Source organism: Colletes latitarsis, chromosome 12, assembly GCF_051014445.1.
Source record: "Colletes latitarsis isolate SP2378_abdomen chromosome 12, iyColLati1, whole genome shotgun sequence".
NCBI lineage: Eukaryota > Metazoa > Arthropoda > Insecta > Hymenoptera > Colletidae > Colletes > Colletes latitarsis.
Window position 1 is genome coordinate 23382452 of NC_135145.1, and position 19146 is coordinate 23401597.

The 19146-nt window shown below is 30.6% G+C and overlaps 5 protein-coding genes across 14 annotated transcripts; 2 read left to right on the forward strand and 3 right to left on the reverse strand.

The window, feature by feature from the left end:
• Positions 1-133: 133 nt before the first annotated feature.
• On the forward strand, positions 134-2776 carry Ubce2m (NEDD8-conjugating enzyme UbcE2M). The gene is made up of 4 exons (XM_076779517.1): positions 134-402; positions 1345-1439; positions 1504-1710; positions 1782-2776. Exons 1-4 carry the CDS (start codon positions 180-182, stop codon positions 1920-1922), a joined length of 666 nt encoding a protein of 221 aa, XP_076635632.1. The 5' UTR covers positions 134-179; the 3' UTR covers positions 1923-2776.
• Positions 2777-2932: 156 nt separating this feature from the next.
• Msk (importin-7 msk) lies at positions 2933-9579 on the reverse strand. Of its 5 annotated transcripts, XR_013080834.1 has the most exons (20): positions 9387-9579; positions 8521-8599; positions 8299-8449; positions 8059-8217; positions 7793-7949; positions 7363-7727; positions 7132-7277; positions 6849-7012; positions 6658-6777; positions 6237-6563; positions 5977-6163; positions 5636-5859; positions 5464-5556; positions 5122-5348; positions 4816-5021; positions 4427-4699; positions 4199-4342; positions 4004-4102; positions 3741-3847; positions 2933-3626 (listed from the first exon to the last, which is right to left on the reverse strand). XR_013080834.1 is itself a non-coding variant. In XM_076779514.1 (19 exons), the coding sequence occupies exons 1-18, from the start codon at positions 9468-9470 to the stop codon at positions 4035-4037; spliced, it is 3174 nt and encodes a 1057-aa protein (XP_076635629.1). In that variant the 5' UTR covers positions 9471-9579; the 3' UTR covers positions 2933-3847; positions 4004-4034. The 5 variants fall into 5 exon arrangements, 3 of the variants coding, with proteins under 3 accessions (XP_076635629.1, XP_076635628.1, XP_076635630.1); XR_013080833.1 differs by having other exon boundaries at positions 3741-4102; XM_076779514.1 differs by having other exon boundaries at positions 2933-3847.
• Positions 9580-9726: 147 nt separating this feature from the next.
• Positions 9727-11517, forward strand: Pall (F-box protein pallbearer). The gene is made up of 3 exons (XM_076779516.1): positions 9727-9996; positions 10083-10331; positions 10391-11517. The coding sequence occupies exons 1-3, from the start codon at positions 9910-9912 to the stop codon at positions 11039-11041; spliced, it is 987 nt and encodes a 328-aa protein (XP_076635631.1). The 5' UTR covers positions 9727-9909; the 3' UTR covers positions 11042-11517.
• Positions 11518-11643: 126 nt separating this feature from the next.
• LOC143348940 (cilia- and flagella-associated protein 91) lies at positions 11644-15105 on the reverse strand. 4 transcript variants are annotated; one of them, XM_076779714.1, is made up of 9 exons: positions 14766-15105; positions 14593-14681; positions 14133-14419; positions 13844-14052; positions 13406-13754; positions 13001-13329; positions 12715-12936; positions 12344-12639; positions 11644-12278 (listed from the first exon to the last, which is right to left on the reverse strand). In XM_076779714.1, the coding sequence occupies exons 1-9, from the start codon at positions 14820-14822 to the stop codon at positions 11825-11827; spliced, it is 2292 nt and encodes a 763-aa protein (XP_076635829.1). In that variant the 5' UTR covers positions 14823-15105; the 3' UTR covers positions 11644-11824. The 4 variants fall into 4 exon arrangements, with proteins under 4 accessions (XP_076635829.1, XP_076635828.1, XP_076635827.1 ...); XM_076779713.1 differs by having other exon boundaries at positions 11644-11952; positions 12026-12278; positions 14593-15105; XM_076779712.1 differs by having other exon boundaries at positions 14593-15105.
• A 123-nt stretch (positions 15106-15228) lies between these two features.
• On the reverse strand, positions 15229-19084 carry LOC143348939 (uncharacterized). Of its 3 annotated transcripts, XM_076779711.1 has the most exons (5): positions 18211-18302; positions 18068-18115; positions 17397-17992; positions 16143-17333; positions 15229-16056 (listed from the first exon to the last, which is right to left on the reverse strand). In XM_076779711.1, the coding sequence occupies exons 3-5, from the start codon at positions 17982-17984 to the stop codon at positions 15373-15375; spliced, it is 2463 nt and encodes an 820-aa protein (XP_076635826.1). In that variant the 5' UTR covers positions 17985-17992; positions 18068-18115; positions 18211-18302; the 3' UTR covers positions 15229-15372. The 3 variants fall into 3 exon arrangements, with proteins under 3 accessions (XP_076635826.1, XP_076635825.1, XP_076635824.1); XM_076779710.1 differs by lacking the exon at positions 18068-18115 and having other exon boundaries at positions 16146-17333; positions 18211-19084; XM_076779709.1 differs by lacking the exon at positions 18068-18115 and having other exon boundaries at positions 18211-19084.
• Positions 19085-19146: the final 62 nt, after the last annotated feature.

Consider the following 19146-nt stretch of genomic DNA (forward strand, 5'->3'; position numbering starts at 1 on the left):
TCTTTATTTGAAAGAACTAAAATAAACGATTATTTGTTTGATTTTAAGTTAGAATATTACGTTTATATATATATGAATGTAATACTGACTTAATTGTGCAACATGAAAAATAGAACTTAATACCGTGAGAGTAACAGAAGTGACTTGAGTTCCGTCCACGTGAAATCAGTCATAAATTTATGGTAGTTGTTTCCATTGTCAAAAAGAGTTTTGTTGCGTGCATCGTAGTTCGCGCGCGTGGCCGATCGAGGAAGACGAGACTTTTTTATGCCTTCCACGCCGGGCACTGTCACTTTATCATGATCAAATTATTCTCGTTAAAACAGGCGAATAAGGATGGCGAGTCGCCGAAACCTGGCACCCAAAAGAAGGCATCCGCAGCACAACTAAGAATCACAAAAGGTTTTATCGATGGCCATTTCATTGTATTTCTTCTAATTTCTTTTTGGTTTCATTAACTATTGACTTTCTATAATGCACAAGAACTTAAATGTGTTGTTTAAAAAAAGAGTCTCTTTAAAATTTTTTAAAGTTTTGATCTTTAAAATCTTGCAACACTTGTTCGTACAACTAATGTTTTTCCACTTTTCGCGATATCATTTATGCGTATAAGATTTTATATTTAATTTCTTAACCTGTTTTATTGTACATAAACATAAGCGCAATATTTAAGAAATGATATCTTATTTAAATATTTCATTGAGATAATGCTAGCATTAAGACATAAATAGCTGTTTTGCTAACTTTCCAAAAAAAAAAAAGAAAAAAGAAATAGTGAAAAACATAAATGAACTAAAAAAACAAACAATTTTACTATAAACTGACATTAAATTAATCAATAAGCAACGTATCGATATTAATTAAATTTTGTTTGGTTATATTCTCTAAAATAAGAAAACCTGTCAAGCACAATTATGGTATGAATATACAGGAATATTGTTCTTTATGTTATTAAATTACTTGGCTGTGTAATTTTAATAATATAAGGAACAGTATTCCTTTTTTTTGAAATTATATTGCTACTGAGATATCATTATCAATATAATTTTTAATGTATATTAAATTACTTCCTTTGAAAAATACTAATATAAAATGTAATAAAGTTACATATAAGAAAATGTTAATGCAATATTATTAAATCTACTTATAACTAGTTTATAAAATTTAACATAGAAGCATTGTTATGTTGAAATAAAGTTTTGACCTTTGGATGACATTGAAAAATTGATCTTAAAATATGGTTTTTACATACTTCTTTTTGTATTTACAAATGTTACATACAGAGAACTATGATTATCATATGATAAGAAGAAAGACTTCTGTGATGCTTTTTGTTTTGCATAGACATAAATGAACTCAATCTTCCAAAAACATGTGGGACAGAGTTTCCTGATCCAGATGACCTCCTCAGTTTTAAATTAATTATTTGTCCAGATGAGGTAAGACTTCTTGTGCACAACATTGTTTGTCCAATAAAAAAAATCTGGCTTTTTAATTTTTCAGGGATATTATAGGGGTGGCAGATTTGTCTTCAGTTTTAAAGTTGGACCAAATTATCCACATGAGCCACCAAAAGTAAAGTGTGAAACACAAGTTTATCACCCTAATATTGATTTGGATGGCAATGTGTGTCTGAATATCTTAAGAGAAGATTGGAAACCAGTTCTCACAATTAATTCTATTGTCTATGGATTGCAGTATCTTTTTCTTGTATGTAATGTAACATATTATTTGTACGTATACAAAAAGGAATATATTACAAAAATGTATTGTTTATTTAGGAACCAAATCCAGAAGATCCACTGAATAAAGATGCTGCAGAGGTCCTTCAAAATAATAGGAGAGCGTTTGAGCAAAATGTAGCAAAGGCAATGAGAGGCGGCTATGTTGGCTCGTTTTACTTCGAACGATGTCTCAAGTGATACAGCGCTCGTTTCCTTCGAGGACACACCGAGGAAAGAGACCGAGAGTAGAACATCCTGCTCTAAACGCGTTTCCCTTGTCTATCACGTTTATTCGTGGACGGGCCTCTTTGCGTCTTCTTGATCGAGTGCTTCATACCGTTGGTCAACAAACCATCGGTAAAAATGCCACCGATGCGCTGTTCGCTCGGAGCTGTGGGATACTTTTTTCTTTTCTTTCTCGTTTTCTCTTTCACTCAGTACTCTGCAAAGAATCGATGTTGTATTTACGTTTGCAAGTTTCTTACTTGATCTATCCATTGGTAAATACAATTAAAGTAGCAGTTATTGTCGAATAACAGCTGTTAACAAGTTTCCTTAAAAGAGCATCTGTGATTACAAATATTATTACAATTTTATTATAGACGTATTTTTGGCTACGATCGTCCTGAATTCCCACGTGTGTGTATCTGCGATTGCGATCTAAATTTATAGTAATTTATACAATGGAACAAACACACCTGGACATAAATAAATATTGTGATCAAAATTGTTGCAGCCTCTCTTGGGACATCACTTCTAGTTATGACCAACGAAGTTTAACTTTATACTTTATTGACAGTATTTATAATTACGTTCGTTACCAATCTTATTAAAAAAGTGTGCGTGTATGAGATTTGCAAACACATCTGCAATTGCGATCGTCACAGCTCTTTAAAAAAAAAAAAAAATGTATCTCCGCCCTGAGGATCACTTTGCAGGATATGAATTATTTTCCTAGAATGGATATATATCCTGCTATGCTCTTCGTCGGAAACCACGTAATTTAATTTATGTATCGATCGAAAGTGGAATATAAGGCTGTTAAGGAAAAATTTTGTATTTTAATTTTCGTTTAACATAACCCCCATGATTAATAATTTCTATTCACTCATTTTAAATAAAGTATTAAAGCAATATAGTTTTAAAGAAATTATTAAACATTTAGTTGTATTTCTGAGATTTATTTCCTTTTAGTAAGATAGATATGAATTCTGCAAATTACTTTAATTCCTGGCAATTGTTTTATAAATATTCCAAATACACAAATAAAAAAATAACTAGTTATTACATTGTTATTTTACAAATAGATTTACCAAATTATTAGTCTTATAGTAACAAATATGATTTAATTAAAACAATGTACAAACAGATATTGTCATTCTACGTAGACAATTTCGGAAAATACATCAATTTAGTAATATTTTGGAAATCATTTATTTATAATTTAATATGAAAGTCATATCTATTAATGAAATCAAAGCTGGAAAGACCTGAATTAAACATATCTTCTTTTTAATTAGCATTAATTTATTATACTTTAGTACAGTGTTTACGAAACTTACAAACTAGAGAAGCGTCCTTGCCTCGATCCAACTTGCTGTCCTTAATTTAGGTCCCATCCGCGTCGAGCGTATATTGAAGGCACTTTTTCGAGCGCTTCAAGAGCGATCGAACTACTTTCTCCTTTTTTATTTTCTTGTTTCTTTCACACACCATGTATACACACACAACATCTTTGCTTTACTTCGCTTTTGTATCATCATTTTCATTCTCGCATATAATCTTTTCCTTTTTCGTAAAAAAAAAAAAAAGATTCGATCGCGCTGGACGATGGATTGGCTAAGAGCTCGGCGAAGAAGCACGGCGATTTGGAAATCGAGATCAGGACTTATTCTCTGGAATCTGGAAATCGAAATACACAGTGATCAAGAGAGGAGAATATCTTTATGTGACAAAATACAAGTTACTATTTTCATTTACTTCAGATGATACTTTTCTATTATGAGAATTAATTACGTTTTACTAGTGTGTGTTACGAGAAGAAGCGTGCTTCTCCGCAGATTCCATCGTGGAATGGATTTCCAAACGCTCGAAAGGATGCTACCATTGTTGTATGTACCGAGCTATAGTCATGAAAAGCCAGAAAAACGTGAAGAAACAAACAAAAAAAGAGCTCTTATGTTCGATTTGACTCGTGTAACTCGGTTTTAACGGAGTGGGAATTTTTACTGTATCGTTAAGGATACGCGACTTGGATGCTTCGCAATTTATTTACTTACTTAAGCTAAAAATATAAACGATCAAGAGTCTTTATCGGGTCAGGGGCGTACCACCGAAGTTGAACGATGTAGGTACCGTCTGCGAGTGAAAAGCATAACCTGAAACAAAGAATTAAGCAAACATTACTTTAATATAACGATACATTTACGATATTAGGTTCAAGTATTGGTATTGGAACAATTAAACGGACTCACCCCCGCTCTGTTCAATTCTTTTGCTTTCCAAAGCTGCTTTGCGCTGATCCGCCAGAAGAATAATTTCCTGTAATGCTTTTTGTTGTTCTGAAGTCAGATGACCAGTCAATGCTCTGTACCAAACTGTGTCTGATCTTTCAATATCTAAAAACAAACATATACAAAAAAATATTATACATATTAATAAAATATTATACCAACAAAGGAAAGTATAAACTGGCTACTTACTTTGCATTACTTCTTTGAAAACAATGTATTCGTCTTGATTCGTGTCTTCCGAATCTAAAGGTGTGACATAGCATTCAAGTGGAGTTTCTTCATTGGCATCGTATTCTGAGCCATCGTAGTCATCATCTGACGTATGATCGCCATGACCATCTTGAAGCGAAGTAGATATATTAAAACCGTGTTGCGTAGACGACCTCGTCACCTTCTCTTGCAGTTTTTCCAAATATTCTTCATTAGCATCGTCGACTTCATCCTCATCCGATGATAATACCTCTGTCCAAGTATAACACGCTTACTTTTATTATTTAACACGTATTGATGTAATTCAATTAACGATTACTAAAGATAAAATAAAGAAAAAGAGATACATTATAAATGAAAATAATTACCTTCGTCGATATCGCTGTCGTCATCCTCGTTTTCTTCATCGTCGGTATCAGATACCTTAGCCGCATAGGCTCTTTTCAAACCATCGAAAAGTAGAATTAAAGATGGTATGATTTGTTGAGCACATTCATTCACTGCTGGCGGTCTTGCTGGTCCCATGCTAATTAGAGTGCATAATCCAAGAACACATAACTTCCTGTCATGCAACCTAGACAAATGCAAAAATTGTTTACATTGTAAATCTTCGATCAACTACCCTTAGTTATATTACATGCGTAGTAAAATTATTAAAAATGTAAGATGCTTACCCCAAAAAACAGTCTGTGTCGTGTATCCATTGTTTAATAAAGTGAGACGCAATTGGTTCTGTTGATTGACCAAAATTTCCTTGTAGTCTATCCATTGTTTCGAGACAAAGTGCTGGATTATAATAAAGAGCTGCAATTACTACTTGCAAACACATTGTTCTCAATTCTGATGTCTTCACTTCGCGCATCAAACGTTCCAGTACCAATTGCACGAGCGAAGGTATACACTAAAAAATGATTTTCAATATGTATTTTATTTATTGTCTAGTCAGATGACGGAATTTTGTAAAAGACTGAAAGTCAAAGAATATATTAATATAAACATTTAAAAAAAAATCCTACCTGATCAATGTGACCTTTACATTGCAAAATTATAACCTCCAATAATTTGGCAGCGTGACATTCTGGATCTTCTCCAGCATCCCCAGTTAGTACCTAATGTATAAAAATTAAAAATCAGTTTTATTAGGCAAATCCTCTTTTGTTTTTATAAAAACAAAGTTTGATAACATACGGCTTTGCACATATTGAACATAGCCAATACGTGATTTTCATTAGAGAGAAAAGCCGACGTATCGACTGTGATGTAATTATGAAGAGCAGGCATCATATCAGTAAAATATTCAAAACCGTCTTTTTGAAAGAGCTGATACATCCATTCTAAGACTTTCCACATATCTTCCGAAATCGTCTGTCCAGTTAAATCATAAACTAACGAAAGAGCTTCTTCATAAAATTCTGAAGTAAAAGGGTATAAAATAAATTGTTAAATCAATATTCGGTATAATGTAATGTATTGCACCAGCAAAGATATTTTAAATCTAATACTTTTACTATCTTTATCATTTAGCTTACCCATAACACTTTCTCCAAAAATGTGAGCGACAACCTGAAGCACGGTAGGTTGCAATTGTGCCATAATTTGTGGTTGTTTTACCATCGCAGTTAATAAAGTCTCTATAGTATTTAATATACCCATGGCAGTTATAGCTTTTTCATCACTGCCTTCATCTGTTTCGAGCACTTGACTGAAAGTTGCAGCCTGAAAAGATACATAGTTCTTCCAACTTCCAAACATACATAACAAAAGAAAAATTGAAAAAGATTCTACTCACAAGATGTTGGCACATTTCAACTGCAATTGGCATAAGCTGATCCGAGTATGTACAAACAATTTTCTGAATAACAGTCGCTAAGTCGTCATTCTCAGTTTCTCGTACAATAGTTAATAATTCAAGTGTTATTGGTTTGATTAAAGGTTCTACGTATTTTTGTGCTTTATCTTGAGCAGAAAGAAGCATCTGTAAAGCAATGGCAGCCTCTACTTTAACCGGTAAATCTTGGTCCGTCAGAAGAGCATTCATCGTCAATCGAACTGCCTCAATTAATATTTGTTCCTGCTTAAATTTTATCTCAGAGAAATAGTGCAGCACCCAGCATGCCTGAAATACAATAATCATGAAGTAACTATGAATTGCATGAGCAATTAAGACTTTCGATAAATTAAATGTTTATGGATATAAAAGAATCACTTACTCTTGCTCTCATGTGTCCATGAAGACTACTGAATTCAGGAAAGACGTATTGTAACAACATCTTGTCCATTTGTTCCTTGTATACTTTCTTCTTTAATAAGACGTCCGCTAAACTGCCAACCTAACAAAACATTTTTGATTTTAGATAATATTGAATTTATAAAAAAAGCTCTACTATACAGAACTACTTACCATATGTAATGCACCATCCTTTTGTCTGGGGTCTGCATTTGGACTAGTTAATACTTCCATACAGAATCGCATGGTTTCTTGAAGCATACCCTTACGCTTTTTGCAAGCAGAATGCAATAATGTTTGTGCTGCAGTTACTGGAGACACAAAGTCTTCAAATATATCTAAAAAGTAATCAATTTCCTTCTTTAATAAAGGCTTAAAAACGAAACACTAGAAAAGATTTCTTAAAACTATACTTTATTCTTAAATAAAGTAAAGGAAACTCTGATTACTGTCTTACCGAATTTTACTCTGATATATTCATATGGATTGTTATTCCAAAGCTCCTCATCCGCAGCAGAATACGAAAGGATTGGGAAAAGTACATCACGAATTATTTCGAACATATGTGGTTTTAAGAACTTCCACGAGTACGCGTGACTCACTCTATACATCGAAACAGAAAACTTTCAGACTGTATCTTCAGAAAATATGGTACTACATTTAATTGAGAAAGAACTTTGCCGCTTACCCCTGATTGATGTAATTAATTGATTGCTGAATCACTCTAGGTGACACGTATACTTTTCTTCGATATTGATCCAAAATTTTTAATAGAACTTCGAGTATACCTCCACTAAAGGTTCTCAGGTACCACTCAGAAAACTCTTTATACTCTTTGGTTACATTTTTAGGACTGCCATATCTCTCAAACATTCTATGAAGAATGTGGAGAGCCCATTTCTTACATTTCCACCATGGTAATTCTGCACGTTCATCGTCATCCAAATCTGGATTATTCGTTTCAGGCGGAACAGGTCTGTCAGCTACTTGCCGTACTATATCCATCCATTGTGAAAAAACTTCTTTTGAAATCAAATCCAAGGGAAGTGTATACTGAAATTATTAAGAATAATAATAATGTAAAATTATTATAATAATTATTATAATAAATAAAATACCATAGTAAGAGCAAAGAATATCTTCAATATCTGTTTTTGCAATAAAACTGATTGTTCAGAAGAATCTGGTAAAAGTCGCAATATTAACTGATAAATCATAGGAAGTAAAAGATTCATTGCTTCATTCAGTGGCCCTCTTTCCTCTGCTTTTTTATACCTAGAAAGATTATAAAAGATGTAGCAACTTGTGTAACTATGTATTCTGCTTTCTAATACTAATGGATCATTTTTATACAAATAATATATAATCAGAAATATCAACATACTCAAAATTTTTAACTAGTTGATAAAGTGCTAGAAGAACACCTGGCCAACAGGAAGCATCCGAATTCTGTAAATATATTGTGATTTTGTCCACTATTTGTGTCCATCTTCCAGGAAAGTCATGTTTTACAATATTATTGACACACACTGCCAATTGCACTCTGTATCAGTAAGAGAAAATATTCATTGTAATCATTTTTAATTACATCATGTAGATTGTAGTAATTAATTTTGCTACTCGCCTGATGAGTTCTGGTGCATGCACCAGAGCATCAACAATTGCATCACGAATCATTGCTCTATCCTGCTCATGGATACTAAACTCTACTGGACCATTCTCACTTTCTCTGTCAGCCCAATTTGTTGTAATTAAATTTTTTAAATATATAACACCTGCATTAATATTGAATTATCATTATTTAATTCTTGTTTTCTGTTCTATAGTAATTATTTTAGTTAATTACCAGCTTGTCGCACAGGCATATCCTCTGCAGTCATTACTACTTGGAGCAATGTTGGTGCAAAACCAATAATTTTGTGTATCTGAAAATATTTCCTTTGTGTTACAAAGCTAATAGAACCTTTTTTTAATTATTGCATATATTGTTATGAAATTATTTCTATAAAACTGATATAATAATAAACATTCGTGCTCATTCATATTTAATGTGATTATCATTAATATTATTATTTTTTAAATATATCAATTTCAACAAATACACATATATAATTTTTAATATGAAAAAACCAATAATATTATAATTACATATATATTTCAATAACTACTCGTAAGTATTCATTGTATAAAATGCTAGGACGATAAACTGATATTAAATGGAGTATCGAAATAATCATAAATAACATTAAATTACAAATAAATTAACCATAATATGTGGAGTAATCTTAACATAAATGGTTTAATAAGTTATGCAAGCTGGAACTATATCACAAATAAAAGAGTACAGTTTTTCCCTATGACAAACATTTACTAGTAATAGTAGAAGGAGTTTATACCATTAAGAAATTAATTTAAATAAGGCTAACTACAATAAATGTTGTATTAAAGAACCTATAAATATGAAAAAAAAATTCAATGAAAATGATCATGAATGTGGTTAAAGGTCATATTCGAGGAAAGAAGACAATAAAATGATCTAAAGAAACTGTTAGTGTTAAAAAACGTGCAGAAACTAGTTTCAAAAATCAATGTTATAGATTCGGTTAGAAATGACGAAAGGTCAAATAATAACGAAGAAAAGAGTTTGTGGAGAGGCACATGTTTCTGTCGTAGTGTCGGTCGTTCGTGCACGTTTTCGATCAGTTGACCGACCTGATTCAGTTGCTCTTCAGCTTGCTTCTGTTGCGCTGGGTCGATCGTGACACGCAACAATTCTGTTACTTTTCTTACATCCATCTTGTAATTGGTTTTCTGTTGGTCGACGTTGTCTAAATTTTTTGACTCCTCCTCACGAATTCGACCCGGCGCATTCACCTCGCTACTCCCTCGTCACGTGACACAACAATATGGCGACCGAGAGCCGATTGCGTTATATCCGGCCATTAAACACATGAAAATTAGAGAGGAAACTGGCGAACTTGCCGAATTGCAAAAATGTAGATAGTAAACTGCGTTTGAAACCGAACATATGCAACAGCTATATTTGTTATAGGTCATCGGTCGGTCAAAACATTGTAATCGTAATTGTATGCACCTTAGTCGAAACTGGCTGAAATTGCACGGTTTGAACGCATTATCGTGTTGATCGAAAAAGATACGAACTAATGCGATATTTGAACAATTTTTATCGAATGATAGTGTTATAAGTCTGACCGTAAAACTACGTAACACTGACATGTTGCAATTAATAAATCTTCCTGATATTGTTTTGGAGACAATTTTGTCTAACCTTACATACGACGAAATTTCTCGATACAGAATTGTAAGATTACTTTTGTATATTTTGTGCTTTCGTTTGATTATTTGGTAAAAAATATGACGAATTTTCTATGAATTTTATTTTGATAGGTTTGCAAACAATTTGATCGGATATGTAAAAAGTTATTGAATCGTGGCTTTAATTTGATGGAAAAATATCATGCACAATGTTTGCGTGCAGTAAAAAGTCAATTACCACGAAGAGAATCAGAGAGAAGAAGTCATCCTTTGGCACGTCATTGTGATATATTAACAGCAATAGAAACAAGGATATCCATGTTATCCATGACTTTTATAAAATACGTAGATCTCAATCTATGTTGCTTTATTCCTGGAAAGGTGATTATTCTATAACTAACACAATATATTTTAATTTATAATATATTTCTACATATTAGGTGATCGATGAAATTTTCCGAGTTCTTCGTTTGATTCGTGATTCTAAAACTCCACCTAGAGCTCATGAAATACTTCAAGAATTAAGAGATATTAGCAGTATGGCTATGGAACATTTTGATGAAAAAATTTTACCAGATTTAAAGCATAGTATTTGTACGTCTGTTGTTAGTAATGTAGGTTCTTACGAATTACCAGGTGGAAGTTTGATGATTTCTCATCATACTACAAATCCAAACAGTATAACATTGCCACATAACTTAAATTCAGAAAAATTAAATCAGACTTTTAAGAAAATCTTCTTTCGTACCAAAAAGAATAAATTGTCTGTCCTGTCTATGAAGGGTCAAATAAGTAAAATGAAACTTAGAATGAAAAGGCAAGGTTTCCAAATGCGATTGCAAAGTTTAAAATTACAAGAACAGGCAAAAAAAATACATGATCAAGATACGCAATTGGCTGAAATGAGAAAGCACCTTGAAGAATGGGAGCAGAAAATGGTTGATTTAACGACTGGTCTAAGCCGTGCAAGAGAAGAAACACAAAAACCTGATTCTATAGAGACTTGTAAAAGAAAACTTATAGATCAAACAAAAGACTTGCAAGCAAAAAGATGTAAACTGGTAATAGAAAGATTAAAATCAATATTATAAAAGCTTCAACTTTGCATTAACTTGTCCTTTGTACATAATAAGGTTGTATATGAAAAACAAGATAATTGTTCTATTTGTACTTTGCATTTTTTATGTTATAATTGAATAAATTTAAGCGTTTAAACCTTATACATATTAAAGTTTAACCTATGTAGCTATTTTCAAGATGCAATTTGAAATTATTAGAAAACATAATAGTAACAAAGTTAATCAAAAAAGTGCTATACGAAGTAAAATTTTAAATTATATTTCATTTTGATTGACTATCTTGGGTTTGTTAAATACATAGTAACTCAAATTTGTATCCTTAATAAACAATTACGGATGTAATTTACACGTATTTGAAAGATAAAAATATGCTATGATCTATTTCATTTTTATTTGAGCATATGATTCAAACGGAATATGTGAATAAATGTAATGGACTGTGTTATTAAATTATTGTATAAACTTATAATTCAGCTAATAAATGTATTAAAAATTATAATTACATACAAGAATATGATTTATGTATCATTTTAAATAATTTATTACAAACGGTAGATATTAATTTAAAATTGAAATTTAATAAGATTTCAAGAAAATTGATAACATCTATTTAATTTGCTTTTTATTTATTGTATTTGTAGTAACTTTTCCATTTGCACTAATATTATTTTACATTATGTAAAAGTTAGCAACAAATCTGGTATTAGATGTATATATTTATACCTGTATATGATTGTTTTGATATGCAGTAATATTAATGGACTTGTTGTTTACCAACTTCAGTAATTATGATTTTCAAAAATTGCTACAGAAACAACATTTGATATGACATCTTTCAATATTGACTCTATGTCCTGTAAAACAATTGTGTTTAGAGACTCTAATTGTTCTTCTGTAGTGTCCGCTGTTGAACAAGGTTTGGACTAAAAGAATTTGATACAAAGTTAAATATCTGAAATCATAGATAAAGTATTCTAAAACATTGATGTATATTACAATTTTCTTTGAATTCAATACAGTAATTGAATCTTTTTCATAACATGTTTCTGTACACATCTCGTTGGATAAACTTATATTTTCAATAGGTGGTAAATCTAATATTTGGTCATAAATTACTGCATGCGCATTTCGCAAATAACTTTGTTGTTTTTCTTTTATAACTTTTCGTATAGTACTTTTTTCTACTTCAGGTAATACAAAGTTATAAATCATGTTTGTTACCAGTTCTTCTTCTGCAATCCTTGTTACACTAAGAAATATATAAAAAATAAGTCAAGAATAATTAAAAACACTTATTGTTATTCAAACTATTACTTGTCTTGGGCACATTTCGATATATTGTCCACTTTATCACATAGGTCTAAAATATATTCTTTAGCTTCCTCATCCGATGTCCATTCAATGCCTTCTTTTATAATATCTTCTAAATAGGTTTCCACAGACTCTTGGTGAACTTTTATAATTTGCCTAAACATTTCATCAAATACTCTACGACGATTGTATTCCAATTGACGTCTTCCAGCTTCTGCTGCTTCTTTTATAGCTCTCTTTCTTTCAGCTAATAATGCAAAAGCATGTATTCGACGTTCGTCTTCCAATCTTATCAATTCCTAAAAACAAGATACAGATGTACAAGCAGTTCGCGCTGTATGAATGCATTAATAATAACAAAGAATAAAGCGCACTTTACTAAGAAAATCCAATATTCCTGAAACAGTCATTCCTTCTAAAGAATTTAGAACTTCACACAAATGATCTTCTTGTACAGATTTTTCATTTTGTAAATGCTGTAAATTTATCGTGCATTCTTTTTCTTTTTGACATTGCTTTTTAGTTTGTTCTTCTAGTACGTGAAACGACTGCAATTCTTCGATTAATTCTCTGCATCTATTACGACCTTTGAACATCTATAAAAAGATTTATTGAAATATAAAAATTAAATTATTTGACACAATTCTATATAACAATTACCAAGCATTGAAGAGCTCTTCCTTTAACTATTTTTTGCATAAGAGTAGATAGTTCATCTATGTGTATGTCTTTTGCATTTTCTGTATTTAAATTATGCGGTGTAGATGGCAATGACGGTAGTTTGTATTTGCGCTTTAATAATGTTGATGTTTCCATTTGTTCAACATTTAATCTAATTGCCTTCAAATCAGAATATAACTGTTTTAGTTTTTCTTCTGTCCATCTTGTTTCTCTAATACAAAAATCGGCTGGTTTAGGCTTTGGTCTAATTGCTTTCAGTTCTTCATATGTTGGAAGCCAATTTGGCAATGTATTTATTTTATCTACACCTAAATAAATGAATATTTAAAAAATACAAGACAAAAGGTTACACTGTAAAATTAGCAATGATATACTCATATTTACTTTCAATGTAATTTTCTCTCAATAATTCTTTTCGTATTACTTCATGCCTTCTTTGCGGATGTTCACCATAACGCATTTGTGGTGCATATATTTCAGATGTTGGATCAATATGTTCTTTAATAATATCACGTTTAGCAAATCGCTGCTTTTGGTAATGTTTTTTATGAAGTTTTCTTAATTCCCTTCTAAGATTATGTTTAATAGCATTTACTTCTTTATCTCTACGTTTGGATAAAAGAATTTTCAACCTGTCTAAGCGATCTTCTACTTTCTTTTGTTTTTCACATTCATGACGTTTTGATATTTTATCCATAAGCTCGAGTCTATAATCTATTATCGCTTGAATCTCCTAAAATAATAAAATGTATTTTTATAAAGTATTTTATTCTTAAATGAACGTGTATATACGTCATTAAATTTTTATAAGGAGGTATATACTGATTCTCTAAATGCCCATTCATCTATTTCCAATTTTGTTAATATAGCAGTTCGTATTTTTATATTAGTTAATGTATCCATAGGAGGAAGGACTGCTTCCCATGCTCTTTTCATTCTCATTCTATTAATAATTTCTATTTCATGAAGTCCAGCTGGTAAACCATGATCCCAACTTAAATGTGCTATTGTTAATACTTCAGGATTATGATCTAAAATATTATTGTTTATATTATAGCGCTATACAGGATGTTCCTGTATGTGAATGTAAATTATATTTAATATTTTTTACCTGACTTAATGGTATATGGTGGTTCCCATGGTACAGTTTGCGATTCGCTATCCCGATAATCGGTTTGAATTCCAACATTTTTATATGCTTCTAATTTAGGTGAAAATGTGTAACATTGTTTCTGTGCATTTCTTACTACATTATTCATTATATCACGATTAATATGTTTGGAAATGTCTTCATTTTGTATTTCTGGTATTAAAAAAGGTATAACTGGTCGTCGATAATATTTATAATGATTAGTTGACATAATTTCAACTGATTTATGATGATGCCTAGCCATTATCCTACAAGAATTAGATTTAAAACCAATGATAAGTACATATTATAATTACTCTTTCGTTACAACATAATATATAGAAACAATGTATCATAATTAATATAAATACCCTACCTGTAAAAGAAAAAATTATACTACAAGTTCATCAATCTCTGATTAATTTTTCGAGTTTTAACTTACTTAAACTCTGAAATCCAGTTTTCTTTTTCCATATTATACTGTTTCTTTGCTTGACTTTTACACGCGAATAATAGATTCTTGCAAGTATTCTGTAAAATTGCAAGTGTTAAAGTTATTAAATTTTTTAATAAAGAACTAAAAAAAAAAAGTAATAATGTTAGAAAGCAACTCACAAATGTACAAATTTCCTGTGCGCTAGGCATTTTAAATTTTGGCTTGTTATTACACATAATGTAGAACTCTATATATAAATTATGTAGAGAAATGGAAACTACTAATAATACAATGCATGTTGTACAGTAAGTAACTTACAGATTACTGCTTGTTTTCTAGGCATAGTTTTTAGTTATTAATAGTTGTAAACGGTATTTTAATATTATTAATTCTTTTCTATGAAAGGTACAAAAATACAATTACTTCTTTATTAAGAAAACAAATTTGATAATGGTTGTTAGCACAGACATGAAACCAGTATTGATCAAACATTAACTTCAGACTTTTCGAAATTGTACAAATACTACGAATTATACAATACTATACAATACATATATACATATATGAATAAATGAACATGGTTTTAATAAATTTTAATAAAATTGTATTGGTTATAGTATATATTTTATATTCTATAAATACTTTACATATAATTAATAAATTAAATTACTTTTTTTATTATAGATATATTAAACATTATAGACATTTTTCCAAAATATACGAATTTTGTAATATGCACGTAAATTTTTAGAAATTAAAATATTTATTAACACAAATAAAAATTATTTAAATGTTTGCCTTATGAAGTGGTTTGAAATATCCATTTCCACGCGGACCTAAATATTCTGACCAACTCTGATGAGAGGAAATATTTTTACAACTTTGATTAGGTAACATATCTTCTGGGCAGGTACATTCCAGTTTTAGTCTATATATTCTCATTTCGTCAAAAGAAGATTTAAAATTTTCCCTTCCTGTTGCTTCATGGTATATTTTATAACCAGTATCTGGTACAATTAAACAATCTTTAATAATATCATCACTTTGTTTGTACTGTAGCTTTTTTTCTAAAAGCATTTTTTTTTTACAATTTACATCTTCTTGAATTGGTATTACAGGTATTTTCGAAGATGATAACAAAACTGTAGAAAATACCAAATCTACAGATGTTACACCCTTTGTTTCCAAAATAGAAGGTAACAAAATTCCAGTTGGTGGTTGTTTTTGTATACCATACATCAGATACATTCGATTACTTTCAGTTTTTATTTCTCGTTTCTCTTTTTGTTTGTATAATTTTGCTTTAGATTTATTTATTAATTGCATTAAAACTTTAGATTTTCGTTTAATATGTCTTCCTTTATTCTGTATCTTTAATGGTTCCCGTTTGAAACTTTGTTCTATAGTTGCATCTCTCTCTTTATTTTGTATAATATTAGGAAAAAAGTGTGCATCAGCTTGTGTAATATTCTGAAATATAATAATACCACGAATTAAATTGCATTTTCTAACAAAATTTAAGAAAACATTACACATGTATAAATAAATAATATTACCACGAAAGTTTGTTCAGTCGATTCCTTGGTATTATTTCCATTGTTTTTCATAATATCTATTGTTCTTTTCTTCGAGACTTTAGTTTCTATATCTGTTATTTTATTATTTTTCATATGAAAATTCGAGAGATAACTATTAAGTTGTTGTAATATGTTTGTTCCATTTGTAATATTTGACCGATTACTGACTATATTTTCTATCGAATTATTTATATTTTTAACAAGGTTATTAGTAAATTTACCATCAATGTTACTTCTTTGTTTTCGTATTTCGTCTACTTGTGAATAATCTGCAGACTGTTCCTCTCCCATATTAATATTACTATCGCCATCATATGAGATATCATAAACCTTATTCGTCTGTGCATTTTTGTGCATCCATTTACTTCCACTCTTCCAAGTATAATCATTGTTAATATCACCTGGATTATCATTTTGATAGTCAGTAGTAAAAATCTTTTTATGTGCTATGTATTTTTCATACGTTTTATTAGATTCACTATTTATAATATCAGGCTTATATTCTTTATAAATAGTAGCTAATCTTTCGGATACAAACGGCACATTTGCATACGATTTTATTCTAGAATACCAATTTTCAGAATAATATAATGATATACCAGGTGGACCAACATGTTGACTCAAAGCATATAGGGTTGTAGTCAGTGTAGAGTTAAATTTTAGTTTACACAAATCAGCACGTGGTTCAGATATAAAAGTTTCGTTAAATGCAAATTGATGTTTTTCTTTAATTTCTTCGTAAGTTAAACAATCAACTGACCAATGTAAAAACCAATCGTTTCCAAAACCTTCAACAGTAACGGATAAACCGGACATTTCTTTACTTAAACTATCTTCTATTGGCTTTTCTAGCAAAGACTTTCCCGTCTTTCCGTCTATAACCGTCGCAACTGTGTTGTAATACGTAGAAAAATCTGAGCTTACATGATGTTTCACCATAAAATCTGGAATATCATCATCATTGTAATAACCAGGGATAGGTATACTAATCACTTCAGAATTAGCAACTGTATAATTCCAAATAGGTTCAAATGTTAATCCATTGTAAGCTATTATTGTAGAGTTAAATGTAGCAGCAATAATATCTTCAATTCCATCTAATGTTATATCCACCAAAATTGGTGGTAAAGGAGTCCCATTTCCTGTATTATGATGCAGCTTTCGTAATTTCTACAACATATATATTGTTATATGATTGTATATTAGTCTTTAAACGTTAAACAGATAACTTACCAAATTGTTATACATTAAGTTCACCTGAGGAACAACATATAATCCTCCTGATTGGTTTTGACCACTAGTTACAAGAACAAAAATATTTTCTCCATCTGGATGAATTAATTTTTGAGGTGCTAAGAACAATTGCTCCGTTTTCGGTAAAATTGAACTGTGTATAATATTCCCATTAGTCCCTGATATTATAACAATTTCACTCGAATGAATTTCTCTTGATTGTATAGTATGAGATGCAATAACATCTCCAACTTCATCTCCATCAATATCCGCAATAAATTTAGCATCATAAATATCAGAAAGTTTCCATTCTTCTGAAGTTGATAGTTCTTTGACTGGTACTTCCCATATACTAGATCCATCCTGTCCATTAATTGCATGAAGTATGCCACCATATCCGCATATAATACAATCTTTAATTTTGTCATTTGTTAAATCCAAACCACAGTCAACTGAAAAGATTGCATGAGCTGTCCAGTGCATCCAAAGAGTATCTCCTGTTTTACCATTTAAAGCTAGAACTCCTCCAAAGCATGGAATTTGTCCTTCACAATGTAATGGATAGGCATATTCTGGAGTATCTAGCATATCCAAATCTGTTTTTCAAAACAATAGCAATGTTTTATAAAATTGCTTTCACTATCATTAAATAAGTAATACAAATTATTTACCTCATTAATTGAAGTTTCAACAAAATCATAAAATTACAAAATTAAAATCTGTAAATTAGAAAATAAATATAATAAAAATAAAGTATATTATCGAAAAGAAATTTGTAAGTAATTTTGATTATATTTTCAATATAAATAAGAACCTGTACTAAATCCAACAATGATATCCTCTAATCCATCATTGTTAACATCACTGCTTCTCAGTGGTGATTCAGGTGTCAATTTTGGTAATGATCTAGTCCATACAATTTCTGTTGCAAGTGATGTACATGGAACTATGTTGGATTCATTTGATTTTTCTTTAAAATCATGCGACAACCAATTTTTCAGAATTGACATTGGTATAGGAATTATATTTACAATATATATACATAATGTAATTAAACTTAATAGTATTATCAATGCCATGAGTCCAAAGCAAATAGATAGATGAAAAGCTTTATTCGAAAATCTATATGTTTCAAAATTATAAGACTTTTTACATTTTCTACGAGGTGCCATTAAATGCTGTTTAACTCCTCTGTCATCATCTAATTTTAGCCCATTTTTTCCATCTCTAATGAACACTTCATCATCAATATCTGTCAGATCTTCATCATCAAAACTATCCCTCACAGCTAACTTAGGTAAAGCTGGATACACAGCAGACATATTTTTTATCTTATAGAATTTTTATAATTGTAGTATTTATATTCTACTGTTTATTTACGTGCTCTCTGCAGGTATTCATGCAATATTGGTTATGAGCAACTAAGAACGATTTCTTCGCTAGAATTACAGACGTATAACAACAAAATGTGGAATATAATTCGTACTGTGCGAGAGGTGTAAGATTTATTCCCTAATGAATAGAGGAAGACGGCCTACTGCCGCAGGAACGCTAAATTAACCGGGATTTCGATCACTGACTCTGTGTATGCAAACACTGTTTACTGTCGAACGATCAGTTGACTTTTACAGTTTACATTCGTATTTTTATACCTTTTATTAGGGCTTTAATTACTCTCTCACTAGAGAAATAATTCAGTTGCCCTCTCAAGCAGCTAACTTCCGACAGCTCGCAACGCTGCTGCAAGACG

What these genes read in the sequence shown, in the direction of transcription:
- Pall (XM_076779516.1), top strand. Translation starts at nt 9,910, where the DNA reads ATGTTGCAATTAATAAATCTTCCTGATATTGTTTTGGAGACAATTTTG. An exon ending in AAATTTCTCGATACAGAATT is followed by an intron (nt 9,997 to 10,082) that starts GTAAGATTACTT and finishes TTATTTTGATAG; the next exon opens with GTTTGCAAACAATTTGATCG. An exon ending in GTTGCTTTATTCCTGGAAAG is followed by an intron (nt 10,332 to 10,390) that starts GTGATTATTCTA and finishes TCTACATATTAG; the next exon opens with GTGATCGATGAAATTTTCCG.
- LOC143348939 (XM_076779709.1), bottom strand. Translation starts at nt 18,718, where the DNA reads ATGTCTGCTGTGTATCCAGCTTTACCTAAGTTAGCTGTGAGGGATAGT. An exon ending in CATTGTTGGATTTAGTACAG is followed by an intron (nt 17,993 to 18,210) that starts GTTCTTATTTAT and finishes TTTGAAAAACAG; the next exon opens with ATTTGGATATGCTAGATACT. An exon ending in ACTTAATGTATAACAATTTG is followed by an intron (nt 17,334 to 17,396) that starts GTAAGTTATCTG and finishes TATATGTTGTAG; the next exon opens with AAATTACGAAAGCTGCATCA.
- LOC143348940 (XM_076779712.1), bottom strand. Translation starts at nt 14,822, where the DNA reads ATGTGTAATAACAAGCCAAAATTTAAAATGCCTAGCGCACAGGAAATT. An exon ending in AACTGGATTTCAGAGTTTAA is followed by an intron (nt 14,420 to 14,592) that starts GTAAGTTAAAAC and finishes TAATTCTTGTAG; the next exon opens with GATAATGGCTAGGCATCATC. An exon ending in TCGAAATGTGCCCAAGACAA is followed by an intron (nt 12,279 to 12,343) that starts GTAATAGTTTGA and finishes TATATTTCTTAG; the next exon opens with TGTAACAAGGATTGCAGAAG.
- Msk (XM_076779514.1), bottom strand. Translation starts at nt 9,470, where the DNA reads ATGGATGTAAGAAAAGTAACAGAATTGTTGCGTGTCACGATCGACCCA. An exon ending in CAACTAGTTAAAAATTTTGA is followed by an intron (nt 7,950 to 8,058) that starts GTATGTTGATAT and finishes TAATCTTTCTAG; the next exon opens with GTATAAAAAAGCAGAGGAAA. An exon ending in GTAAAGGTCACATTGATCAG is followed by an intron (nt 5,349 to 5,463) that starts GTAGGATTTTTT and finishes ATCATTTTTTAG; the next exon opens with TGTATACCTTCGCTCGTGCA.
- Ubce2m (XM_076779517.1), top strand. Translation starts at nt 180, where the DNA reads ATGGTAGTTGTTTCCATTGTCAAAAAGAGTTTTGTTGCGTGCATCGTA. An exon ending in TAATTATTTGTCCAGATGAG is followed by an intron (nt 1,440 to 1,503) that starts GTAAGACTTCTT and finishes TTAATTTTTCAG; the next exon opens with GGATATTATAGGGGTGGCAG. An exon ending in GATTGCAGTATCTTTTTCTT is followed by an intron (nt 1,711 to 1,781) that starts GTATGTAATGTA and finishes TTGTTTATTTAG; the next exon opens with GAACCAAATCCAGAAGATCC.